The sequence below is a fragment of the Vanellus vanellus genome (assembly GCF_965231255.1).
Source record: "Vanellus vanellus genome assembly, chromosome: 6".
NCBI lineage: Eukaryota > Metazoa > Chordata > Aves > Charadriiformes > Charadriidae > Vanellus > Vanellus vanellus.
In genome coordinates, this window is record NC_138911.1 from 20,275,212 (window position 1) to 20,302,814 (window position 27,603).

The 27,603-nt window shown below is 49.1% G+C and overlaps 1 protein-coding gene across 1 annotated transcript in view; it reads left to right on the forward strand.

Moving 5' to 3' along the window:
- Positions 1–235: 235 nt before the first annotated feature.
- SLC25A22 (solute carrier family 25 member 22) overlaps positions 236–27,603 on the forward strand; it is a gene marked incomplete at its 3' end in the record, with an annotated part of 43,886 nt that continues 16,518 nt past the window's right edge. Inside the window, exons 1-4 of the mRNA XM_082485814.1 lie at positions 236–271; positions 15,234–15,348; positions 20,641–20,766; positions 24,298–24,353. Of these exons, the coding sequence (XP_082341940.1) occupies positions 15,329–15,348; positions 20,641–20,766; positions 24,298–24,353 (202 nt within the window). The 5' untranslated portion in view covers positions 236–271; positions 15,234–15,328. The remainder of the gene's footprint in view (positions 272–15,233; positions 15,349–20,640; positions 20,767–24,297; positions 24,354–27,603) is intronic.

Consider the following 27,603-nt stretch of genomic DNA (forward strand, 5'->3'; position numbering starts at 1 on the left):
GCCTTGCCTGCCCTGCAGCCTGGTGATTCACAGCACTCAAGGTGAGCAGGGAGCTGCTGGATGGATAATGCCACAGACTCCTGAGCCGTCAGGTAGTGGTTGCAGTCCCCTTGACAGTTTCTCTGCTTGTCACAGAGCACGTACGAGTTTCCCTGGAGGAGCTGCTAACCTCTTTAGGAGCAACGTGACCCATGTGGGGCCGCTGACGTGCATTTAGCACAGAACCATTTTGCTGTGATCTGAACAGCTTTGGCGTAAGCAAACAGCTGAGGTGAGAGGAGAGAAATGCTGTTTGTGATGCAAGAGTGGAGCAGGTATGTTCGTGTACCCCCACAGCAAAGGGGTTGGCAGCAGCGGTGTCCTGCATCGCTATTCCTGTGGCTGAGAGGCAAGGAATATTGATTAACATGACATTTAACTGGCATTTCTTCTTGGGTACTGGTAGCATCAAATTCTGCCTTCAGTGGTGGGAAGTAATAAGGTAAGCTTCCTTCCTCAGAAAGGTCCCCACCTGCTGTTGCAAAGTGTTTGGGAGGCTAGGAGATGTCCTTTTGTTGTCCTCTCTACTGTCTATGTCTGGTCTCTTATACAAAAGGCACCTGAAATACAGTCTTGGCTCTAGTGAGCAGCTGAGCTTGCAGCCTGTACGCTAGCGTTTGCATGCTTATATGGTGGCTCCTGCTCAATGCTTCTCTGTCACCTTGTCTTAGGTGACTCCAGAGGGTGACATAGGAGGGTTTACATCCTTTCAGACCCTGGGGTCCTGTTTCATTAACCTATGATATTTTAGCATTGGCACCCATGTTAGCGGCTGGCTCTCTTGGGTCACTATGGCTTTGCTATGGGGGCAGGGCATGGGGTTTGCTGAATGGATTGCTGTTCCAGCCAGACTTATGCAGGGCCTCTTCGGGACTCCAAGTGGCACCTATCAGTTGACGTGTAGCCCCACAGGGCTCTGGATGTTTAGGTCTTTTAATTCATTTTGTTCAGGGCCCAGAAGCCCTTATCTCTCAGGCTGCGCTGGAGGGATTCTTATTCTATTTTATTGATTGTGTTTTTTTGTGTTTTTTTTTTTTTTTCCAGTGTCCACAGCAGTCAGGCTACTGCTGAGAGGGGGGCAGCCCTGCTTCTCACTTCTGCTTCTCTTTTTGTGCCAGCACAAGCGTTCATGTGTTCACAGCTACGTATTGTCCTGGGAATAGGCCTGGTCTGAAATTAGTTCCTCTAGTTGCTGGGGGAATTAAGAGCTCTCTCCTTTTGGCAGTAGCCTGAAGTTATGCTGGACTAGTGGTTGAGTAACCACAGCCTCTTCTGGGAAAGAGAATCACGTGGCTTAAGAGAGATGCACTTTCCAGGGGCTAAAAATCCTGAGTATGTTTTCCTTCATGAAAATGTTTGCATCTTCTCTGCTGACCCACTGTCAAGACTGCATCGAACCTGTACCACTGCCTCTTTGTGCAGGACAAAGCGTGTTGTACTACCCTTCTGCAGCCCTGTGTCTCGCCTGGTGCCTGATTGTAGATTCTCTCTTGGTGGGGGAGAGTTAGCATCACGTCTTTAAAACACCCTGCAATTCACATGGCATAGTCCTTGCTGCCAGAGAAAGGTGGTTGCTTTGCCAGCCTCCTGGGGATAGCCCTCTGTACTGCCAGATGCAGCAATATAGGAAGAAGTGGGGGCAGAGGGGGAAAAAAACACACGCCTTTGATTTGCTCTGGCACAGTCCCCTAGCGTTCACAGGAACAAGCGCATGTTTCAGAAAGCGCTTGGTGAGCACGTGTCATTGGAGATGCAAAGAAATACGACCGACTTCCTCTCCTCTTCCTCTTCCTCTTCCTCTTCCTCTTCCTCTTCCTTCCTTGCATTCCAGGAGGTGATGGCAGTGCCTAGCAGACACCCTTAGCGTGAGCACAGCTGATGCTGAGGAAGGCTCCTCGCCAGGGGTGGCAGAGGTGAGGGATCTGGTTACCCTTGGGCTGGAGAAATGGGAGGCTCCTCTCTGAGCGTATCTGAACCTTGCTGGGATTGTGTGTCTCTCTTTCCTGCTGTCCCTCTGCTTTTCCCTGCCACAGTTTGTCCCTTTCCCTTCCCATTTCTGAAGGCTCTGTTCCTATTTTGACATGGGAGGTGCACATGGTCCTGCCTGCGCCTGCCTGCCTGTTGCCAGATAAGTTAAGGGAGCTGGTTGGGATTGCCTAACTTGGTTGAGCTCACACTGCAGCTTCTGCGTGGTGCCTGTCTGGCTGAGCTGTGTCTGGCTGGCTTTGGGGATGTGGAGGAGACAGGCCTCTGCAAGGAGGAGCGCATGGCAGGATGCTGGACGACTTGCAGTCCCCGGTGCTGCTCCATGGCTGGAGGCTGCCAGTGCCACGTGGTCCGTGTGGGAAGGGGGCTGCCTGCAGTGTCCCAGGCTCAACGGTCTCAAAGCAGCAGGGTGTCATGCCGAGGCTTGCAATGTGCTCTGGGCCACAGACGTAGGAAGGGACAAGCTGGCTGGCCCTTTGGAGAGGGGTTCCTGTGTCTGCCATTGCACCAAGGGCTGGGTGAACAAGCAAGTCTTGTCGCACATTAAGCAGGCAGCTGTGCTGAGCGAGCCATAGGGTGCAAGCCACAGTGCTCCTATGCTTCTCCTCCAAAAGCCATGTCAAGGCAAGTACTTTCCGCTCTCGCACAGCTATTATGAAAGAGCCTGGGTTTGATGCGCTCTTCTCTCCCTTTGCCCTCAGGGCACGCTGGGCTTGTTTGAATTAATGTAATTAGCACATGCCTTATTAGCTCACTAAGGCACAAAGAACTCATGTATATTTGTAGCCAGGTTAAGCAGCCCCTATTAATTTAATAACCGTGTCCTTCTCAGTGCATGGCAACAGTTAATCGCTGGTGATGACTCAAGATCAGCCAGTATGGAGGGAATTTGGGCAAGGTGTATATGTGTGCGGTTCTCTTTTATTGTGTTGTATTTTTGTTAATGAGCAGAGCTGTGAAGGGAATTAGCACCAGGTGCAGTAGACAGAAGGAAGCTTTCAGTGCAGGTTTGCTAAACAGCTAGCCCTGGATATTTCCTGTGCTCTACGCTGCCTGTAGAAAAGGACCTATAGAATTAAATCAGTGTGATATGTCACAGACTGGGAGGTGGAAATATACAGAAATAAACTTTAGCAACCTGTGCTTGAACTCTGCTCCAATTAGGTTATGAACTAGGTACTGTTAGCAATTTTGCTTTATTGTCTAGTGTATTTCCCCTCAGTGACTCCTGCAGCAGAGGAAGTGGCTGGTATATTCTGGTGCAGCTCATGACTGAGACTGTGAAAAGGCAAGGTTGTTGTGAAAGGACAAAAAATAGTTGCAAGCAATTTCATTCTTTGCAGCGCTATGGTCCTCAGTTCCTTTTGCCATGTGCAGAGCTTAGCTAGGTCCCGTGGGATGCTGGCAGGATGCTTGCCACCAGTTTTTGGTTTTCTTTTCTTTCTCCCTGCCCCCCCCCCCCCCCCCCCAGAAGATGCAGGTTATGGGAGTGAATGCCAGTTAGTGATTGACCACCCTGGAATGGTGCCTGTGAGCCCAGGATGGTGGCATGTGTCTCTCTTCCCGTAGTCCTGCATGTGGGATAGTAAGGTCCTGCACTGCTCCTAAAACTAGTGAGTTAAGCATTTTTGGGGCTCTTTTCAGCCAAGATCACTACACATGGGAAGGAGGCTTCCTGCATTTCTCCACTCTTCCCCTTCCTGCAATAATCACAGGAGCTCTTTGTGGTGAGCATGAGCTGGAAGAAGGAGCAGGAAGAGCCGTGCTGGAAAGCAGCTAATGTGCTTGCATGGTTTTGGTCAGGTTTCCTGCAAGTATCTGGTGGGGTGAGATGCAGGTATCCTGCCTGCTCCCGCTCCCTCTCTTTACTTTCCTTATTTGCTGTTTCTCCCCCTTGCCAAGTAAGCTTGGACTGTCAAGGCCTGAGCTGTTCCCAGTCATCATGAGCTTGTGCAGGAGCATTGTTGAGTAGATGAGGCTGTTAGAGGCAGACAGGCAAGGAAACCCCATGAAATTGGACAGAAGTGTGTATGTGCTTGTAATAATGTGCCCTCTCACTGCAGCTGGTGGGGGACCAAGTCCCCAGGCTCCAGCAGAGATGATGAGCTCTTCTGGCTTGCATCTGCTGAGGACCTGGCCCACCTGGGAGGCATGGTAGGAAAAAAAAAAAAGCCTCTGTGAGATCTCCGTGGAGTGACAGGATGCACACGAGTCTGTCTGCAGCAGGTTGAAGCAGATAAGTTTATTTCTCCTTCCTTAGAGCCTGTTCCCAGGATAGCCCAATGCTTTGATGAAAAACTGTGAGTGGTTAGTGTGGCAAGGAGCTGTGATGGTATATGCTGTACTGGTGGTACGGAGGTAGCCATGTGCAGCTCCTAAAGGATGCATTGCAGGGAAAAAAATAATAAAAAATGAAAAAGTCTGTAGGAAGAGAAACGGCACTGGTGAGGCCGTATCTTGAGTACTGTGTTCAGTTTTGGGCCACTCATCACAAGAAGGACATTGAGGCACTGGAGCATGTGCAAAGAAGGGCAACAAAACTGGTGAGGGGTCTGGAGCGCATATCTTATGAGAAGCGGCTGAGGGAACTGGGGTTGTTTAGCCTGGAGAAGAGGAGGCGGCTCTGGAGAGACCTTATCACTCTCTACAACTGTCTGAAAGGAGGTTGCAGAGAGGCGGGAGTCGACCTGTCAAGTAAGAAGTGATAGAACAAGAGAAAATGGCTTCAAGTTGTGCCAAGGGAAGTTTAGATTGGATATTGGGAAGAATTTCTTTACTGAGAGGGTCATCAGGCATTGGAATGCATTACTCAGGGCAGTGGTGGAGTCCCCATCCCTGGAGGTATTTAAGGGTCATGTAGATATAGTGCTTAGGGACATGGTTTAGTGGTGGGCTTGTCAGTGTTAGGTTAATGATTGGACTAGATGATCTTACAGGTCTTTTCCAATGTAGCAGATTCTGTGATGGTTGCTGGGGTACCTCAGAAGCTGGCCAGAGGTGGTGATATTTTTTTATTTTTTACTCTTTTTTCTTTTCTCTGTTTCATGGGCAGGAAGGGACACTGCTTGGCTTGGTGGGTAGGAGGCTTTCTGTGCAGGATCAGAGCAGCCTGCTGGCTCAGAGCTGTGGGCTGCTTGGCACACACCAAGACAGGGGGCATTTTCTAAGCCAGCTTTTTTAGCCAGTAGGGATTTTTTTTTCCCTTCTCTCTTCTCTCTGTCTGTTTACTGGCTTGGATGAGTTTGGAGAAGGAAGAAGCAGCTTTGACATGGTGGAGTTTAACCCAGCAGCTTCATTGGTCTTCCCTTGTGCTGTGCTGTGGGAGCAGCCATGTGTCAGAGCCAGCTCAGCAGGCCCCTTGCTGGCTGCTGAGCTGGAAGGGATGGAGCTTCATTTATAGCCCTGGAGTAGCTGAAGTTGGGGCTATTTCTGGCACGCGTCTCATTCAACATCTGCCTGAAGGAACACAATATAGGGGAAACAAAATTGGATTTGTGGCTTGTTTTTCTTTCTTCTCAAAAGAAGAAAAGCATTTCTTTCCCCCCCTTTCAAGAAGAAAAAGCCTTTTCTAGGGCTGCATGCAGCACTCTTAGAAAAACCATACTCATCTTGTGACAGGAACGTAGTGGTCATCCCTAACAGGAAGTCCTTGACACTGCTGCTGCCAAGCTCTCCGACTTGTGAGCCATCATCAGGGTCCCGGAGACCTTGCATTGCATGATATCCATCCTGTGCGCCCGATGGTAGCCCTGAGGCAGGACTGCCAGGTCTCAGCAGAGGGTCTGCAGTGGGCACAGCAGTGACCTGCATCGTCAGTCCTTCCCCTCTCCAGCCTTGGGTTTGGCCGCAGCAAGTTGGCACTGTCCAAGGAGGATGCACTTCAAGGCATCTAACAGGAACAGCTCTGTGGGTGTTTGGGTGTTGCTCTAATGAGGTACTGCTGCAATTCGGCCTGAAAAGATGATTATTCCTCCCAGCAGGGCCACTAGCACTCCTTCCTTTCAGAGGAGATCGGTCTGAGAGCCAGGAGCCCTGGTGTTGTTGCCTGTGGGGAATGAATGGTCCCTTTCACGCCCCAGGACCTCAGCTCAGTGCTCTGCCTCATTCCTACCAAATAAGCTAGAATCCAACCCTTGCTTTTCCTTGGGCTTTTTGGTTGGTTGTTTTTAGTTACTGCTTTGTACATGGTGATTATTTTAAATTGGGAACGGGGGAACCTTTCTTTTACTCTGCTGGTCTCTTGGCAGAGCACCTGAGTGAGGGAGATTTGCACCATTTAATTTCTCAGTGGTAAGTCCTTCCAGATCAGAGGGCTGGTCTATCACCGTCAGTTGGCTCTGCCTTTTCTTGACCACCACAGATTATTGAAGAGGAAATGCTGTATATAAGTTCTTGTTTGTTTTCCCAGCTGTCTCCCATCCACCAGAATTAAACTTCTCAGTGAAGCTGTTCTGTTTCTCCAGTTAATGCTGTATGTTTCTGAAGCTGTAATTTCATAAAAACTGGTAAGGAGAACTAGTCCAGAGGAAGGTGGGTTTAAAAATAGTTAGAATCACACCAGTTCAATGTGTGACTACATGATTTCTCAAGTGGCACTTGGAAAGGGGTATCACTGGTAATATGCACATGCTTATGTCATCCAAAGATATCCAAGCTGCAAACTTGCTTGTACACCAGCATGATCATGTGTGGGCAATTTTACTGTCAGTTAGCTTGTACTGTCAGTTAGCTGTTGGATCTTCAGCTGCAAAATAACATAGGCCATTATAAACTTAATTAAAATAACAATTTTCTCTAGAAGTTTCCAGAGAGAGAGTTCATTGTGTTTGCATGTGTTTGCATAGTTGTTCTGTAACTACTTTTTACAGACCCCTTTGGGTTGGTGCAGAGACTTGCAGGTCTCTATAGACCAAAGGCTGGAGCCCACCACTATTTTCAAGCAAAATTCTGGGCCTGAATTTCTGCTGTGGCCATACTCTGACCTCATATCACCGTATCACTGAAGATTTTATGATAGGAGATGTATAGAAAGGGGTTTTGGCCCTCTGGCTTCTACGCCTCTTGGTCCATGTTCCTTTAGAAACCATGGAGAGACAAGACTCATGCCTTTGAGCACGAGTCCATAATTTAGAGGCTTGTTACTTGTGTTGTAAATATTCAGAGGAATGAGAGAGGAGCAGGGCTGTAGCATGCTTGATGTGGCATTTGTGCAGAGCAGAGGAGCCAGGTCTCTTGAGACTCATCCACTAGACCAATTGCCTTTTTGAGAACTTGGAGACGAGGCAAGTTGAGATGGGAAGAGTGCCAACAGCTCCCATAGGTTTCTTTTGCTGCCCTCAGTCTTGCTGGGGTGCTGTAAGCACTTCTAAACCTGTTGTGTCTCTCTCCTGTGAAGAAGGCACTGCAGTTAGAGAGTGTTTTAATGTGTTGCCCTCCTATGGAGCAGGACTCTGCTATATGTTCTCAGTGAGATGATGGCAATGTCATTTGTCCTGCTGAAACCTTTCCTCTGGTTCCTTCAGCTTGGAAGCCCCAATATCAAGGACAGCAAGACTTGTCGTGTGAGCCCTGGGTGAGTCACTTCTTCTAGTCTGTCCTCACTCATCTCATCTTGCAGTTCAGCTGCAAAACCTCTAGGACAAGGACTGTCCTTGACTGAAGGTCTGTGCAGCCCCTAAAATAACAGGTCCCAGATCTGCATTGGGGCCTCTTGGTGTGCTACAGTGCTGATACCCAAGCCCAGCTTCAAGATGAACATTAGCTTTCCGGCCCTTGATCCATGGCAGTTTCCCAAGACATGCAATGTTGAAGGGTGTATCTGACATTTGTTCCAGATCATCCCAGGCCTGCTCCTCAAGTCTTTCTGTCTGACTTGAATGCAGATGGCCTTGCATTGAGCAGTTGTCCTTTGCAAACCTTTCTGCCTGGCTGAAGTGGGATGTACTCTGATAACCTGGTGTTAGGACCTATGAACTGGACTCTGTTACCTGAGCTGTCCTGAAGTAGAGCTGAGGGGTACAAGACATGTCTGGGAGAGAGATCATGTTGATGCAAGGAGAGGCCTCCATGGGACTCCCCCTGTTAAGCAATAGGGCAGCTTCTGCACCAATCTAAGCAAGTTCCTGGTTGGTTGGCCTGGAGAAGCTCTCCAGGTCAGGAAGGCACTTCTCTTGCTACTCACAGTGCTTTTTCAAGGCCTTTCTCCAAGCCTTAGCTCTCACAGAGGTAACAGCAGATGCTTGTTGTCTTGACTTATTGCTTAAGGTTTCTCAGCAAAGCAGGCAAAGTTGCATGACACTGTGCTGGGAGTCAAGGGCCAGCCTGTCACTTCCAGCAGGATGGAGAGCCCAGAGGGGACAGCGTGGAAAAACGGTGTATTCCTCCTGCTCCTACTGCCTGGAGGCAGGAGGATCCCCACCTCTTTCCCTGCTCTTTTGTCTCCTTCCTTTCCAGTAATACCTGCTGCTTCACTCTCTCTGATCCTAGCTTTGGAGTTGGCAGCTATGTTGGCTTTTCCCAGTGTGGCTGAGGCCAAGCAGGCAGAGGGACAGTTGCTAGGTGCAGTAAAGTGTTTGTCTGATGTGTTTGGTGTCTCTTTTGCTTTGCATTGAGGTGGCCCTAGTGACTGACGCCAGCAGGCAGATCAGGAGAGAGCTGCCTCCAGCATGTGGTGGGACTTTTGTCCCTGAGATGGGAGGGTTGGTTGGACCAACTCAAAAGCAGCTCTTGAGTGCTGAGCCATCTCTGTCCTTGGAGAGTGGTGGAGGTGGCTGCGTTTCCAAGGCCAGTCTCTGCTGTCTCGGTTTGGTCTTCTTGACTGCTGTTGTGTGAAAGTAAATGAGGTCTCTGAATTCCCTGGTATCTCAAATAAATCCCAAGGGAGAGGATAGTCGCGACACTGTGCGTGCAGTATCAGAATATAGGACATTGCTGTAGTCCCAGGATAGTTCCCTGCGACACTTCCACCATGGCCCTGTTGTGGCTCCTCTCCTTTTGTAACATTTTGGGTAACTACATTGATCTCTGGGTAAAGGATGTGGTGGCCAAGTGCCTCTGCTAAGATGTTGGACTATTTTGGTTCATGGGTTGTTTTTTCCTAAGCTTGAATGTTGTCATGGGAGCAGGGTGTTCCTCAGACTGCACGTTGTAGTTGGAAATCCTGTCTGAAGGTAAAGGGCAAGTCAGCGATGGAACTGGAATGAGAGCTTAGGAGCCTTTGCTTTGGACTTTTGGTCCCTTTTTCCCCCTCAGTGGGCATCCAGGTAAATCTATACTGCCACCACCTGTGTTTGCAAAGCCAAACACCTCTATAAACATGCCCTCAGCCTGGGGACTGTCCTGCACCGCCAGGGAACTTGCCTCTTTCTTTGTGGCACAATGGAGATGTTTTGAGGCATTCTATCATCACAAGGTCTTGCAGCATGGAGAAGTTAAGACTTCACAGACTGAGCCCAGTTTGCAAGGAGCGTGGAGGCCAGATATGGGGGCAAAGTTTGCCTGCTGTTTTGCAAGGGTGCCAGCCTGACTGTTTTCACTGTGCATGTGCTCTGGTACATTTGGCTGTAGATAGGAGGGTGCCTGGGGACACTCATCCCAAGCAGCCAGTGGGAGGGAAGGCACACAAGGCAGAGGTAAGTTGTGCAGGACGGATGGGGCTGCAGGAGCTGAGGGCTCTTGCAGGAGGCTGTTGGGATTGGGAAGGAGGAGCGAGCACCCTGTGTGCTGGGGCTCAGCATACCCGCTGTCTTGCAAGCTGAGTGGGCACTGTGCCACTGAGCCTGTGCCCATGGGGGTGCGAGCGGCCAATGGTGCAGGCAGGTGGCATGGCACCTCCCCTCTGGGACTTTGGCCTTTTTTCACCTGAGGCTAAGGGGAAACCTGCCCTGGGCTTGGTGCTTTCAAAGCCCAGCCTCCTACGGAGACAGTTAGCTGCTGATCGAGAGGCAGGTGAGTTTGTGTCTGCAGCCCTGGAGCTTCTGCACTTTCCCACTACGCAGCCAGAGAGGTGACAGTTTTTGATGGTGAGCGTTGTTTAAGAGGTACTTTGTTTTATTGAGAGCTAATGCCCTGCCTGGTGCTGCAAGGAAATTCATGGCAGTCCCTGCTTTTGAGAGCCCAGGGGCAAGCAAGCAGCATAGATGAAACTGCCACTGATTCCTTCCATCCCCTCTATCCCAACATGTCCTGAGCAGGTGAGAGCCAACTTGACAGCTTCTCCCCAGGTTAGATTTCCTGCTGCCGACTCCCTTGTGCACTTTGTACCTGGCATACATCTAGAAAGCAGCTTCTCTCAGGAAATATTTGTAGTTCAGTTTGCGCTCCTTAAACCTTATTGTTGCGATGGCAGCTTTGCTTCAGTCATTAGCAAAATTTGGCAGGGTATCCTCACCTTCAAATGTTTTTGTGCTGTGAGGGTGTGCTGACCCTAAAGGGTTTCTCCTCTCCTAGCAGGTACTAGTTGCTGATTGCTGCCCTCAGTTCCCTTCTCTGACTGTGAGAAGTTGCATGACTGTCCTCTAGACACAGTGGATGCTGGCACGGCTTTGCTCCCCTCCTGTCACCCTCTGAGCCCTGCTTCTTGATGTTGTCTTCTCTGGCTGGGGCACTAAGGGAGTCCTGTCTTCCCCTTCTGCTGTTTATTTTCAAGTCAAGGTTGTAGTTTGAATGTTTGCTTTCAGTGACAGCTTCAGCATGTGCTGGCCTCCAGTTCTGTCTCATCCCTGCCTGACCACTCCGCACAAATGTTTCTGCTGGCACGAAAGCAGGGATGGGAATGCATGTTCGGGTGTAGGGAGAGGACGGGATTGTTTCCTTCAGCTGTAGTGCCAGCTGACGTTGGCTAAAGGTCTTCTGTCAAAACAGCAGCCTGTGTGCGCTCAGATAAATCGGCGTGTCCGACAGTCTGTGCCCAAGAGGCTGCGCTCAGCTGCAGAGTGGGGCTGCTGGGGAGGGGAGAGTCTGAAAATGGGAGGGCTGGCGGAGGGTAGAAATGAAGAGCCAGCCTCTGGGTAGGGGTCTGCTGGCAGGACTGGGGGAACTGGTCAGGGCCTGCAGCTGGCTTGGAGAATGGCAGCAGTGGCTCTGGCAGCTTGGCAGAGGGAGAGCAGGGCAAGAAGAAGGGTGCTGAGCTGTGGGGACCCCCAGGGTGAGACTGTGGGCAGAGCAGTGGCATCTGGGTGTAGAGGTGGCAACCCACAGCCATAGGGCAGTGCAGTGGCAATAAATGCTATGAGTGTGGTCAAAGAGGTGTGGGTAGGCTTGATCTGTTCCTTCTCCCATGATGTCTCGGCTTGTGGAGATGTTGGGTGCTTCTATCTTCATCCAAGCTTGCCAGCAGCACACATGGCATGTGTCTGTGTGCTCCCCTTCATGCCCCAAGCTGGGCAGTGATTCTCTGGTAAGCACTTTTCCTTCAGGTGATAAGGCAAGAACCAGAGGTTAAGAGTCCGCTCCTGTGCCCCAGGCTGATCAGAAGTGCAGCAGGTCTGCAGTATGCAAAAGCTGGCTATCCTGCAGAAAACCTTACTGTCTGGATAGCGTAGGTGGATGAGTGTGTGTGGCAAGGCAGGTGAGCAAAATAGCACCATTTTGCCAGTGGCTGAGGCTGTGAGGACCAGATACATCCAGAGCTGGCTAGATTTGCATTGTGGTACCCCTAATCTGGCTGCTCTTTTGCTCTCTGGAGCTGGATTTTGGAGCTGGGAAAAGGGAGAGGCTGGGTTGAGGAGGCTCCTGGGCTTTCTGCGCACGGCAGCATGGGCTTCAGGATGTTTGCACTGCTTCTCCACCAAGCACGGAGGTGATTCACTGTGCTGTGGTGTGCGCGTCGCTCTGAAACTAATTTGCTTGATCATTTTAATAAATGTAGAAGGGACGTCCCGGTGTGTGAGTAATGGGGCATTAATCCATGCCTAGCTGTGTTAACAGCACTCTAGGAAGGAATTAACACCATGTAATTCATTGCCCGTGCAGCTCTCACTTTCTTAATGATGGGATGTTTGATTTAAAAACCCCCTTCCGTGAGGGCTGCTCAGCCTCTTCAACTTTGATGTGGGTCTCTGGCAGCTCTTGTTTCCCTTGCCCACTCGCTACCAAATTCCTCCCAGCTCCTCTGCTCCTCCTGCTATGCAGGTTCCCCATTCCAGCAGCGCTGTTGTCTGCCTGGCTGTGAAGTTTAACCGCATGAAGACTTTTTGAGGTATCAGCACCTTTTTGGTGCTGCTGGCTTGTCTGCTGCCCCAATGCAGGTGCTGATGGGAGGTTTCCTGGGAAGATGCAAGCCTTGCTCCTGTAGGATGTCCTGGAGCTACACACCTGCTTTGCTGCAAAAGCTTTGCTTGCCTGCTTTTGTGTGCATTTTTTGGCTCCTGAGAGCACCGTGTTCCTGGGGAGATAGACTTAGGTCTTCATGTAATCTCTTTCCTTTCTAGGTTAAATGTGTAATGTTTTTCTGGATTTGTTTTTTAGATATCCTATAAAATTACTGGCATTCTGTTGCCAGCCTGTGTTTTTCCCCCTCACAGACTGCAGCAGCTGTTTTCCTGCCTTGGGAGGGACTGGGGTCCAGCTCTCCCCAGGAACTCCCAGGCCAGACTAAAGTCTTCATCATTTACCATCTTTTAAGGGACTCAGGGGGTTCTGTAGATTACAGCAAAATGCTCAGATAGACTTTGTAGTGACTTTGGGTTTGTTTTGCAAATGGTCATTCGCTGGAGCTCTGTTTAAACAAAGAGAGCTCAAATAAGCTTTCCATTTCAGTGCATTAAAATCCCTTAATGCATTAAAATCCGCTGGCCACGGACATTCAGGCCTCCGCTGTGCCACGTGCTGTATAAACAGTTATCAAGTGCTGGTGTCTGCTGTAAAATGATCACATTGTTCACTTCCCTTGGCTCATCCATGAGTTGAGTAGCTTTTGTTAGGGGAGATGATACTAGTCCTGGCATTTGCTGCCCATACTGCCAGCACCAAGGAAGCCTGTAACTTCGCCTGATTTTAAACCCAGAAAGATTGGTTTGACCCCTTCCTGCTGTGCAGCTGCAGCAGGTGCATCTGTTCCCTGCTGGGAACAGCAGCAGTTTTCCAGCTGGGTCAGGCAGCTGGGGAGGGCTCTGCAGTTACCCAGAGGGTGGAGAGCTGAAGCCGCAAGTCAAAAGAAAAAAAGGGAGGAGAGCGCTAAACCCAGCTGCCCCAAGTCCCTTTTGGTGTGGTAGCGTCTTCTCCCACCCCCATCACCCTACTTGTGTTAACAGGTAAGAAACAGCCCTGTGATACATTTGTGTGTCCTTCTCAGTCTCTCGCTGCATATTAGTAGTGACTATTAACAGCTTTGCTGTCTTCTCTTGCATTGTGCTTTGTGATGGGTGCCTAACCTCCTGCGTGCCTTTCCGCAGGGAAGGGTGCAACAGAGACAAAAAGAGGAAAGTTTGCCAGAGCTTGGAGCTCGGTGTCAGGACCACTCGGTGCATGTATTTTGCCAGAACTGATGCCTCAATAAACACAAATATCTTATTGAGGATATAGACATTATCAAGTGAGTTTTCATGGTTCAGGGCTTGTTTATGCCAGGGTTACAGGCTTTCAGCAGCTGGTCTCCCTTTATTTTTATATTTTGGTCTTATTCTGGTTAAATTGATAGAGAATTAGATTAATCTGAAACAAACTACTCTTGTGGATGCGCAGCAAAAGGTGTAAGTGATTTTTACTCAGAAAGTGCAGACTTAGTTGATCTGGAGATTTTTAAGGTCTGCTTCTATGGATCAGTCAAAAACAGGTAAATTGTCTGAAGAAGGATCACGGAAGGGATGGGAGATATAATAGTGTAGTGTAGTGGGTGACATTGGTGTGTAGTGTTTTGGAGAGGACCCCATTTTCTTAATGAGCTTTATGTGCTGGTCTCTCCTGGCTTTGGCTGAATGTGGGACTCCAGAAGAGGAAGTTTTAGTTCTGTATTGTCCAAGCATGAGACTGTGCAAATGCTTTCCTGCTGCCCTGTCCTTGGCACTTGATACAACAGGGAGGGGAGTAGGTCAGTACTGAATGTGTGTAACCTCACCACCTCTCCTTCCCGTACTTGTTTGCACCATCACCAGCTCCTTACACTTTCAAGGACCTTTTATTCTCAGGAACACCTCTGTCCCTCAGGTTGTATCTCCAGAGCAGAAGTGTCAGCCTGAAAACTACCTTGTTGGATGTGACATTTTGTGTGGCTTAGGAAATCTGCAATTAAGGGGCAAATTTCATTCCAGAGGCAAAGGGCAAAGGTATCTCCTCTGCTTCTGGCTCGCCACCCGGGTGGCAGCTGGAAGGGGAGAGGGAGGAGAGTGGCTGAGTGCTGCTGAGATGCCTGATGAAAGCATGGGGCACCTGATTCCCGGGTTGGAGGTGAGGAGGAGACAAGGACACCTCCAAAAGGCTGAAGGTTGTGGCCGCTTCTGAAATTTTCTCTGGTGTCCAGATTTCTTTGTGTGGTGACTTCTACCAGCTCTCGTTAAACAGTAGCAATTAGGAGTCTTAGAGAGAACTGTTTTCTGCAGACTTGGAGCTTCAGTGCTGTGCCAGTAGGTACTAAGCTGAAAGGTGTCGTCCAAAGGGCAAAGTCACATCAATAGCTTGGGGAGGGAGAGGCACTACTTAAAGGACAATGTTGGCACGAGACTGAGCATGGACTGTCCGTTTGGGCTGGGAAATAGAGGAAGGATTGTAACCACTGGAGGAGCAGGTTTTTGAAGATTGTCCTGTAGAAACAGTACGTATTTGTTGAAGGGAGGTGCTGAATGGGTCTTGCAATGACACGTGATTGTCTTGGGGTGGCTGGGTGGACCTGCAGAGGGTTGGAGATCCACATGGTGTGGTGTGAAACGCTCCCTGGAGTTTGGGAGAGCTGTGACTGGTACCGCTGTCCTGGATGCTGGGCAGAACTCATGCACTGCCTGGCTGCTGCCCTTCCTCACGTGCTGCCGGAGCATGATGACTCTGGCAGCTCTTCCCTCTGTATGTGCTTGTATATTTATATTTTTTAAATTTATACACACATGCATTTATAAGGCTCCCTCTGGAGCTCAGTCTCCTCTCTGAGGAGACCAGGTGCTCCCTTAAGTCACTTGTTCCTCAGCTGGCCTCACCTTGCAGCCTGCCTAGTAGGACCTGAACTTCAGGAAGAGTGTGTTTCAACTTTGTCTCCTTGTGGTCTTTCTCTCTTTTCCCAGGAAGAAACTGAAGTGAAAAAGAAGTCGCTGAAAAAGAATTAAGGAACAATTTGAAGGAACAGATTCATTTCTTAACAAGATCAAGTTTGAATTAAATGGCTGATAAACAGATCAGGTAACTTTAAAAAAAAATAATAATTGAGCTGTTGGTTGTGCTTTAGATTTTTCTTTTAAAGTCTTTCAAACTTAATCCCTTTTGTGATACAGGAGGTGGGAGGAAATCACCTGATCATCTGCTCTGGCCTTAAACAGTTCTGATTCCTGTTCTGCTCCTTTCTTACCTGCTTTTTTTTTTTCAACCTTCTGTTATTTTTTGCCTTTGCTGTGTTGTCACATCTCTGCTTTCTTTAGTTTTTCTATCTCACTGCCTATTTCTGTCAGATCTCTGCTTTTTACTGTGCATGAGTCTGTTCCTTTTTGCTTCCTCTTTCAAAGGTCAGCTTGACCTGCTGACTTCAGCTTGCTAACATCAAGGGAGCAAAGCCAGCTCCTTGAGGAGCCAAGGATGCAGTGCTTGTAATTACAAAGTCCACGTAGATGCAGCCTCATGCCCTTCTAAAGCCAGTCAATGCTTGAGTGAGTGCAGGAACATGAAGTACCAACAATAATTAGTGACACTTAAGTGCACAGCAGGAACTTAAGAGTGTTGGTCCTGGAATATACAAAGGGTAGATTTGAATCCTCCCTGGAAATTAATTGGGATGCATTTTCTGGAAAGATACGCTTGTACCCTTAGCTTCCTAAGAGCTGTGTCAGATGGATTTGCACAGTCTTGCACGTGGGTTTAACTTTCTGCTGCTTGTGAAGTTGCCCCAGATAAACTCCTACATGCTGTGGGATTCCTGTGGAGTTTTTTGTGGTCCTCTTCTAACAGCTACATTTCTAAGTTACCAGCTCAGGACAGGAGGGGTCAGTGGGGGAATGAAACCTGGTGACAGAGGGCCAGGATTTGGCAATGTCTGAATGCTGCAGGCCAGAGGGTTTCCCCTTCATAGTGTTTGCCATGATTGGGATATCTTCCTGCATGCCTGCCTTCTGCAAATCAAAACAGTCCTGAGCTGCGCTGATAACAAGACAACATTGTGGCGTCTTTATGTGCCTAGATTTGACCGTCATCAGTTACCCAATTTGGAGAGCACTTGGAACTCTTCTCTTACACCTATGAAGGGCACGCTGAGATTCGCCTCCATGGAGCCTGATGGGTGTATGTCTCTAATAGCCTCAGCAGAGCAAAAGGACCAGATGTCTGTGGCCATTTGAAGCTTGGTACTTTGAAGGAAGGGGGGACGTGTCCTCCAAGATCTCCCCCAGCCCCTCTGATGTGCTCTCGGCAGTGTGAACAGGAGCTTGCTAGCTACAGGGACTAGTTAAAAGGGCTGAGGAGGAGCACTAGGAGAACTGGGGTGCCTTTCTATCCCTTCTCATGTTAAACTGAGCAAATGGCTTTATTTGTGTGCTAGCTTGTGTTTTCGCCATTTCACTAAACTCTGTGCACCTAGGTAGTGAGAGTCAGTAGCTGCGCATAGGTTCATAGAATGCTTTGGGTTGGAAGGGACCTTCAAAATCATCTAGTTCCAACTCCCCTACCATGGCCAGGGACACCTTCCACTAGACCAGGTTGCTCAAAGCCCCACCCAACCTGGCCTTGAACACATCCAGAGATGGGACATCCACAACTTCTCCAGGCAACCTGTTCCAGTGCCTCACCATCCTCACAGGAAAGAATTTCTTCCTAATACCAAATCTAAATCTACCCTCTTTCAGTTTAAAACTGTTACCCCTCATCCTATCACTACTCTGCCTGATAAAGAGTCAATCCCCATCTTTCCTGTAGGTTCCCTTTAAGTGCTGGAAGGCCACTATAAGGTCTCCCTGGAGCCTTCTCTTTTGCAGGCTGAACAGCCCCAACTGTCTCAGCCTGTCCTCATAGGAGAGGTGCTCCAGCCCTCTGATCATCCTCGTGGCCCTCCTCTGGACTTGCTCCAACAGCTTCATGTCATTCTTATGTTTGGAGCCCCAGAACTGGATGTAGTACTCCAGGTGGGGTCTCAGCAGAGCGGACTAGAGGGGGAGAATGACCTCTCTTGACCTGCTGGCCACGCTTCTTTTGATGCAGCCCAGGATACAGTTGGCCTTCTGGGCTTCAGGCACACATTGCCAGGTCGCATTGAGCTCCTCATCAACCAACACCACCAAGTCCTTCTCCTCAGGGCTGCTCTCCTCCCAGCCTGTATTTGTGCTTGGGATTGCCCCGACCCACGTGCAGGACTTTGCATTTGGCCTTGTTGAACTTCATGAGGTTCACACAGGCCCACCTCTCAAGCCTGTCCAGGTTCCTCTGGATGGCATTCCTTCCCTCCAGTGTGTCGACTGCACCACACAGCTTGGTGGTGTCGGCAGATTTGCTGAGGGTGCACTCAATCCCATGTCACCGACAAAGATGTTGAACAGCACTGGTCCCACTACTGACCCCTGAGGAACTCCACTCATCACTGGTCTCCGCTTGGACATCGAGCTGTTGACTGCAACTCTTTGAGTGTGACCATTCAGCCAATTCCTTATCCACTGGGTGGTCCATCTGTCACATCCATGTTTCTCCAATTTAGAGACAAGGTTGTTCTGTGGGACAGCATCAAGTGCTTTGCACGAGTCCAAGTAGGTGATGTCAGTTGCTCTTCCCTTATGTACCATACAGAAGCTAAATAGGATAGAGAGACCAGGCACAGTGGATTCTTCTTCTATAAGAGAGCAAAGAACACTGAGGTGAAAAGTGGAATGTCTCAGTCACAAGGGAAAAGCATTTGATTCAGGTGCAGTGCCCTCTGTCTCAGGTTCTTCTCTGTGCCCCAATTGCCTCACCTCTCCTGCTTAGGTCATCTCTCCCATCTATGCGACCACAAGTCTGCAGCGGTCACAGTCAGCCTAGCCAGAGATCTGTTTAAGCTTGGAGGAGCAACCAAACCCCTCTTCCCTTGCAGTGTGCATCTGTCATCCCTTAGCAAGATGAGATTGATACCAAAAGACTAAAATCAACAGCAGTGGTTTGCTGCAAGATGACATCAAGGGCATTGCATTTCTGCAGCAGTGCACGTGGAACTCGATCTCAGCATCTCACTGAATACTGCCACATTGTCTGTACTAGTCTTCCTCTGCAGTGCGCATGGGCAAACCTGGTTGGATTCAGGTGTGATGGAGGTGTTAAGCAATGGTTTCTCACCTGCAAGCTGAGTGAGAGGCTTTCTGCAGCTGACGCCCAAATTTTTGGCCTGCCCAGGCACATCAGACTATTCCCCTTTATTGCTGGGGTCTGTGCTGAAGTTGGGGAATCTTGTGCACTTACAGTGCCAGCAGGCAAGATGTTTGCCACATGTCTGTGTCTCACTCCCACCTGATATAAACTCTATGATGATTTCAGTGTTGGAACAGGTTGAGAGAGGCAAGTGTCTGCCTGCCCTGGGTGTTTCAGGGACACTTAGAGAAGCGATGACAGTGCTGAGGTTGGAAGGGGGCACTGGCTATGCCTTAGAGTCTGTGACCTGCCAGCAGTGATTTCAAAGTTGAATTTGGGGAGGCTGATGTGATCCTGTCTTGAAACACCCTCCTTCCCAGTGGTGCCTCCATCTTGTCATGCGTTTATCTGGTCTCTAACTTCCTCTTTCAATGTGGCTATGGGTTAAATAAGGAGAGTGCCATGATGTGAATCTTAACTGTTTGAAACTTTCTCATGTAGGAGTTTGCAGGCAAACCTATTCCCTTCCCAGACCGTAGTGCAAAGATGCCCAAGGCAACAGTCTCAAGCTGGTGAGATCTTGCATTCTGGCCCTGCGATGAGCTCATCCACTGATTTGGGCCTGCCTTCCTAATGTGCTGTGCTTGATTTAATCTCGATTAGTCTTGTTTGGGGATGTGGGCTGAGCTCAGGTCGGTCTGCCTGTCCTTGGCACCTCTTTCAGCTGTGCCAGCCCTGGGGCTGTGTGTGTGTTATACTGGTGCAGGTGTTGAGGAGGAAGGAGCTGTAGCTGCAGGAGAGCAGAGGCTGAAAGGAGTTTGCTTAGCATTTGTGGGCAAAGGCTTTTATTTTTTTTGCCACCCCTTTTTTATCTGCTTCTCCTAGGGAGACCTCAAATTGAAACCCTGAGTCTCCATATCCTGCCTTTCTCTCAAGCCTGGAGCTGAGAGGCAGCTGTTTCAGCATGGCTGCTTATTGATCCTCTCTGCAATTGCCCCTCGATGCAGAATGCTCTGCAGTGCTGCTGGGGGTGAATGTGTTTGCAGAGCTTCACCCCACCGTGCCACGGCCAGCCTCACTACTGCTGCTTCCAGTGGGTAATGCAGTCTGTGCCCCCATCCAGAGCATTATGTCACCATCATGAAAGGCAGTGTGCATGTTCCCCTTGTGGGAGGACTTGGCCTCGCCAGCTCACCCAGCTGCAATCTAGGACTCCTGTCAGCCGTCAGTTTAATATCCGACACATCCTGTGTTCAGAGAGCCATATCCTGTGTTTTATTGGAGGGAGCTGACTCAAACAGGCTTCCTTTGTCTCTTATGTGTAGTGGTTTATCAAGTATATAAGTGCTGAACATTTTTGATAATTGAATTTTCTGGGAACCCATGTTTAGCTGAACTGGCTTTCACTCAGTGCCACTTGCAAGAATTCCCTGTGGGAACACAAAGGTGAGCAGAAAAAGCCCTGTGTTTCAGAAGCATGTGCAGCCAGCCAGGTTTTGATTTCCCTCAGAGGTATGAGCTCACATCTCTGCATCTGTGGCTGTGCAGGCTGCCAGTGCGGTGGTTTCACTGGGCTATTGGTTTGCGTGTGTTCCTCTCGCCCCAGGCAGTGGGTCTGGAAACAGTTTCCTGGAGCTGCAGTCGTCTGCTCCTTGGCTGCAAGCTGGGCACTTCTGCTGGGCTCATTCCCACCTGATGGTAGCAGCTGATATGTCATGAACCTCTCATTAGTGTGTATCTGATTTCGGTGCTGAAAATCATTTGCCAGTAAACCTGCTGGCTTGGATGCCATCAGGCCCTAACTGAAGTCTGTCCATGTGATAGGTGTGCTCTAGTGCTCTGTCTTTTGTTCTCTAGGGACAACAGAAACTCTTGGGTTCTGGAAACAGGGTTTTTCTTTGCTCTTAGTGATGTGTGGCTTAGCTCTTTGGCTCCACTGCACTCATCAGTGGTTTGCCCTGATGCTATGTGCTGCTTTCCCCTCCTCCCCTATATGTACAGCAAGAACCAAGCTTTGGCTTGAGACAGAGCTCTCTCTGTGCTGGGGGTTCACAGCCTTGTTGCACAGCATTATGTTAACTCTGGTCATGCAAATGAGCTCTGTTCTTTCCTCTTTCTCTCCCCTTACATTATCCCAGTGCTAAAGCATCGGTTTCTCTGCATCTCATCCCCTTACAGTTTACCTGCCAAGCTGATCAATGGAGGGATAGCTGGGCTGATCGGGGTCACCTGTGTATTTCCCATTGACCTGGCAAAAACTCGCCTGCAGAACCAGCAAAATGGCCAGCGGATGTACACCAGCATGTGAGTACCACCCACACGGGCAGCATCCCTCGGGGCTTTCAGCAGGGAGTCCTTCCACTTTGTTACCTCTTTCAGGTGAGTTCAGCATTTCTAGGAACTGGGCTGTCCCAAGGAAAGCCAGGGGACAATCTTGAACCAAGCTGTGCTAGAGCAGATAAAGCAAATAAAGCAGCTCTTCAAGCTGCTGATCCCAGCAGACGAGATCTCTGCAGGGGGAACATCTGTTTGAATCCCTTGCTTGGGAGCAGCGTTTTCACTGCTGTTAGGGCTCAGGACAAAACACAAGGAGCTCCATTTGGTCTTCTACTGCACCACAATCAGGTGCATGAGGGAATTTCTGCCCCTCTTCTGTTTCCGTGACTCTCATATTGGAGGTTACTATTCCTTCCTTTGTTGTGTCAGTTTTAAAAAGAGGAAGAAGTCACCCATTCCCAGTCTAGAGCACTGCATGATCCTTTTGAAGGATCACAGGTTGACACATGCTGTAGTTACCCTAGCAGTCCTACATCCAAAAAAATCAAGTGCTGCAGGCTGTAGGAAGAGAAAGCATGAATATATCCAGCCCACCAAATTCACCTGGGATTTGTGTGGGATGCTTAGGGCTGTGTATCTGCTGTGAGAAGGTGCACCACAATCTGTACAAGATGCATTATTCTAGGGACCGGAGTCAGGCCTTAGTTTGCCAAAAGTACCGGTGTCATTGAGGGGGGAGAAGGGACTGGGACTGATGATGTGTATCCTGTCCTCCTGCTACTTCATTCAGAAGTGCAAGGTCCTGCACCTGGGGAGGAAGAATGCTAGGCACCAGTACAGGTTAGGGGCGGACCTGCTGGGAAGTAGCTCAGAGGAGAAGGATCTGGGGGTCGTGGTAGACAGTAAATTATCCATGGCCCAGCAATGTGCCCTTGTTGCCAAAAAGGCCAATGGAATCCTGGGCTGCATAGGGAAGAGTGTGGCCAGTAGGTCGAGGGAGGTCATTCTCCCCCTCTACTCTGCACTGGTGAGGCCACAACTGTGTCCAATTTTGGGCTCCCCAGTTCAAGAGGGACAGGGAACTGCTGGAGCGAGTCCAGCGAAGGGCAACTAAGATTAAGGGCTTGGAGCATCTGCCTTATGAGGAAAGGCTGAGAGAGCTGGGACTCTTTAGCCTGGAGAAGAGAAGGCTGAGGGGAGACCTTATTATGGCGTACAAGTATCTAAAGGGTGGGTTGAAGGAGGATGGAGCCAGGCTCTTTTCAATGGTTCCAAGTAACAGGACGAGGGGTAATGGGCACAAGTTAGTACACAGGAAGTTCCGTTCAAATACACGGAAAAACTTCTTTATGGTGAGGGTGACAGAGCACTGGCACAGGCTGCCCAGGGAGGTTGTGGAGTCCCCTTCTCTGGAGATTTTCAAGACCCGCCTGGATGCAGTCCTGAGTAATGTGCTCTAGGCAATCCTGCTTTAGCAGGGGAGTTGGACTAGATGATCTCTAGAGGTCCCTTCCAACTCTGAAAATTCTGTGATTCTGTGAAGTAGCGTTACCTGCTCCCTGCTCGTCCACACCAATATTTTCCTCTTTCCTGCCCAGAAGAATTTGAGACAGAGTGGGGATAGGAAGGAAATGCTCTGTATGTTGATGGCTTTAGTCTCCAGGCCTCCTTGCTCTAGCTGTTGGCATGTAGTTATGCATGAGCTTAGGTTGTAGGCTCTGGTGCTACCCTTGACAGTTACAGCACTCTGCTCCCTGTGCTGTTTGTGTGCCCAAGTGTGTTGGCAGGACGTGGCCTCCTGTCTTGCCCTGCCTCTCCTGTTTTTTTTGTGTCCTGCTCCTGCTGTGGATTGCTTCTCCTCTCTGAGGATTGGCTTCTCAGGAAGGCAGCAAGTTAATTTAAAATTTGGGCTGTCTTGCTTTTAAGACAGTATGCCTTACTTCTGCTCAGCTTGAGAGACCTTTGGCATCAGGGGAGCTTTTCCTTGAAAGAGCCAAAGACACTTTGGAGCAGCCCTGAAGGCTGGAGAGAGCTGGGCTTTTGGGCTGTGCTGCCCCGGGTGTGTTATGTATCATTTTAGTTAGCTGTTGGCTCCCTTTTTCCAGGGAGAGAAAGAAGCTGGCCATGGTCTTGGCTCCATCTCGCTCTGCTGCAGCTTGAGGGGCTGGGACTGACTTACCGTGAGGCAGCAGGGATGGGTGACTGTGGTGGGGAGCAGCTCTTCCTGCTCCCCTTTCTGTTGCAGCTTGTTCAAAGCAGCACAGCTGTCTCAGGGAAAGTGCCTTGCCTCCAGCATTGCAGTGGAAGACCTTGATGGAGGGGATAGGAGAAAGGTGCCCTGAGGCTTCTGGGGCTTGCAGATGTGCCGGGGGGCTGCTCCCAAGAACAAGATTGGTGCATGCAAGCTGCAAGAGCTGAGGTGGGGTGTGTGAAAGAGCGGGTCCCAAAAAATGTGGGGAGGCCCAGCAGAGAGGGGAAACTCATTGCTGCAACTGGCAGCAATGCAGGATGGCCTCTTCACAAATAATATGGGGTACCTAGAACAGTCTTGACCCAAGTAGGGCCATAAAGCCCTCAAGGGAGCTCTGTTTCCTTCTTTTCCACCTCAGCAATACTACAGAGCAGAGATGAAGTTTGCTTCTTGTGTTGCCAAATCTCTTAGAAATGTATTCTTGTTTTCCAGCTATGCTTCCCTTATTGCTACTTAAAAGAGCCTTTTGTTCCTTAAGTATGTACGCATGAATGCATGTGCACCTCTCCCTTCCCCTATGGCCACAGCAAGTGGCCAGCACTCAGGTCTAGAGAGGGAAACTCTGCCAGGGGATCTATGCTGCCTTCCTGAACTGCACATATGGGTTTGTTAGGTGTGTGTCTGTGCCTTCGAAAGGCTTACAGCTATTCTGGCGCCCTGCACAGTTTTCCTATTTTCAGTAAATGTAGTTGAAAAAAAAGGAGGTGACAATTTTCCCCTTGGAGTGGGCCTCCGTGGCACACTGCTGTGCTCTCCCCAGGGCGAGAGCCTGAGTGCTTCCTGCCTGCTGAGGGACCCGATGTGTTCAAACTAAGTGTTTTAATCTGCGTGGGAGGTCACAGATGACTGAGCGTTCAGGTCATCTAGTATTTGTGTGCCTTGTGTTGATTTTCAGAGTAAAAGTCAAGCAGGTCAGCATTGGGGGTTTGGCCCCCTTTAAATCCATCTCTGCAAGGGAAATAAAAACATCTGTATGGGCATCTGCTTGTTAGAGCATCTCGTGTGTTTGCTACAGGGGACCCTGAATAAACAGCCCTTGCAGTGACACTTTTCTCTTTTGTGTTTCTAGAAAGCAGACAGCGTGTGCAGGGTGAGCTGGGAGTTTCAAAGCCCCTGTGAATTAGGGGCTGAAATTGGACTCAGGCCTGAACAATGATGCATTCAGTGGCTGACATGGTTCCCTTCTCTGCTCAGGGTTTTGCTGACAGATCATAAATTAAAACCACTCCAACAGATTTGTTTTGGTTTTCTCTGCTCTTCCCCACCTTTGAGCTCCTGTGGTTTATCTCTCTCTGTTTTGTTTGCAGGTCTGACTGCCTCATTAAAACAATTCGGTCGGAAGGTTACTTTGGCATGTACAGAGGTAAGTAAAGCTGAGTCAGGCACAGTGTAGCTTTGGCGTTCGAAGCAGTGGTGCATAAGTGGGAGGAAAAGTCCATATTCTCTGTCTTATAAAGCAATAACCTAGCAATATCCTAAGATGTTGAAAGCTGCAGCTGTCTGAAAATAAACTCCTCCACGCCAGGTGTCTGCTCAGCTCTCCACCATTGAGAGCTTGAGTCCTCCCCATGGCTGTTGTGGTGTTAAACCTTACCATTTACTGAAGTTCATCTTTACTAGTGGTTTAAATGAAGCTGCTGGACTCTGTTTCAGGACTCTATGTGTGTTTCCCAGCTTGGGCACGGTAACTTTTTTCAGAGGGGCAATAGCAAACCTCTTGAAGTGTCTTACTTTGGTGTTGATGATTAAATTTATGTCAAAGTGCACCACCAACATGGTCAGGCCTGCTGTCCCATCTAGTTGGTAGCTTGTCTCCAAAACTAGCTGTCTCTCAAGCATGCCTGAGTGCTTTGTTCAAGTATTAAGACAAGCTGCAATTAAAAAAATAAAATAAAAATAACTTGCCTGCAGAAAAAACTCCCTTGGGGTGGTGAGAAAATCGGACATTGTCTCATGGTGAAGCTTCAGCTATTTGGTCATTGTGTGCTAACCTGCTAGAAATCTCCTGGCTTCTTGGCTTAGGCTGTCTGTTGCAGCAGTGAATTCCTCTGTTGGCGTTACACCTTTTCTAGTTTAAACACAAAGTCCTTGAAAGTTTTAAAAGATTTTGAGAAGAGAGGAACAGCAGGCCAAATTCTGACTTCACTCTTAGCAGAGGAAAACATGGAATACCTTCTTGGCTTTCAGCACAGTCCAGCTGGCTTAGTTGACACTGAACTCTGGTTCATTTTATATACTGGTATTCAAATGCCTGAATATGCAGTTTTTATCTCTGAGACGTTCAGATAGCATTCTTTGTGGCACTCATTCACTGATAAAGCCTGACTAAAGTACTGCTTTGATTAACTGAGACCTTGCTCTGTTTTTTCAAACGGGAGTCTGGAGATGCTGGCACCTTGCTGTTGGCAGCAGTATCATCTCTTGCTGCTTTTACCATAGCTTCTAAGGAAACACAGACGAAGTGGCTGGCCTGCCTGGGAGCAGGCACTGGCTGTTGAGGCAGCATCTCTTGCTCAACTTGCCGGTGGGCGTTTCAGGGGAGTGGGGTGGATGCTGAGGATGGATTGGCTGCTTCATGCCAGCTTTCCTGGGAGCAGGCAAAAAGACAAATAACCCCGAGGAACCCTGGCAAGCTCCATCTTCAATGCTAGCAGTGACGTGTTCGCCCTTGATTTTTTCCCAGAAGCTGGCTGCTTCTGTGTTCCTAGCCAGGAACGGAGCATGCATTAACTTTGGCTGTAAATATGCAGTGGTAGGCTGCTTGCTGGGGAGCAGAAGGAAGAAGCTGTTCCTGGAAACTTACAGAGGAGACTGTAGAACCTGTTAGGGATTTTGGGAGAGACAGCTCAGTCCTGTAAGGCTTAGGGTGATGGAGGGGATGTGCATCTCCAGGCCACTTTTCACTCCCAAGCAGAAATCTCAAAGGGTGCAGAGGGTTTTCAATAGCTCTTGCTTTTCCCAGCCATAATGAATCTGGTCAGCTTGGTCCATGTCCCACTAACTTTGTACCGCCTCTGTTCAGAGAGCTGATAGTGGCTTGAATTTACTTGTTGCCTCTCACTATTAAATGGCGAGCTGGGTTTGGAGAGGGCTTTTGTGAATAGCTCCTTCTCCTTCCAGAAATTCATAGATATTTCAGCATGGCCAGGGTGCAAAGAGGAGTCCTCCCGAGTACAGCAGTCCTGGTCTCTGTGCCTCAATTTCGTGAGCTGACATTAACAGCCATTCCCTCCCTGTCAGGGAGAGGATAGGCAGATAAAATACCTCCAAGATTGTGAAGAATGCGAGTACTTTTCCAGGAAGAAGGTAAAGAGATGGCTCAGCCTTGCAGTCAGGGGAAGATGGAAATCAGATGATGGGATTGGTTTCTGCTCCCTCCATCTGTCCGAGCTCTCCAGCAGAAGTTGCTGTGTGACTCACAAGCTCTTATTTTCAGCCTTTAAGCTGAAATTGGGAGGATTATATGTTAATGTGCTGAAGTGACAGCTGCTGTGCCCCATGGAGGAGTCACAAGCATGTCAGTCGTCCTTGCAGAGCACTTTGTCTCTGTTGGAGTACAGAAAGGGTCTGCTTGGGTGCTGCCATTTCCACTGTGTGACTTCAGGTCTCCTTCATGTGTGAATCAAAGCTCCTCAGTGCGGACAGGAGAGAGGCTTGAGCTTATAGGATGCTTTTCTGCAAATCATCTCTTAAGGGGTGTGTGTGGGCAGACACTCCTTGCTCTTTATGAGTAGCCCATAGTGAATTGTGTGATGTATGAGGCAATCCCAACATTTCTCTCAAGTTCTTCCCCAAAAGTTACAGGGATTCTTAGGTTTGTGTGGGGGAGGAAGCAGAGGAAGTTTTTTTTCCTCGTGCTTTTTTTCTGTAACATCTAGGTACCAGTAGTCCCTCAAAGCTGCATGGTGCTGTCTAGCCTTGTCTGTGCTTAAGGGGTGACAAGTAAATGAATCCATGGTGCCTGTGGGCTCCTGGACCATGTTGACACTGGTGGAAGGGGACCTTGGAGAAGTGCTCTCTGTGCTCCTTGCTACAGTCCATCCGGAAGCCACCTATAGATCCCAGCATGCATCCTGGAAAGTCCCACTGCTGTTTGCAGACCAGCTGTTTAGCCTACCTGGTGGGAGCCAAAGGCCTAGATCAGGCTGGGGAAGTGCCTTGTGCTGTTGATGATGTTTGGGGGTAGCTGCAGTTTAGCTGCAGTAGTGTGGCAGCCTTCCCTGGCCTCTGCTAATAATACCTCTCACATGCACCAGTGCCTCACTGGGCACTCAATCCCCTTGTTATGTAGGTTGCTGGTGGTATATATATAAAACCCAAGGCTCGGTGAGAAGAGAACACAAGTTCAGTTGTACTTCTTTTCAAAATATTTTCTATATTTTAATTATTGCAATTTATTTTTGCATTCTGTTTGTCTGTCTTTGCTTCTGGTACACGTGGCGTTGCCTGTAGGCCAAGGTTAGCTTTAATTACGGAAATAGAGTCATTGGCATAGCTAAAATTGAAGAGGTGTGATATTTTTGTAAAATGGTAGAAAATGCTGTGGAAAGCATACAGCCAGCAGCTGAAGTATCTAATTTCTCCTCCTCCAGTGAATTTAAGCTGTTATGGAT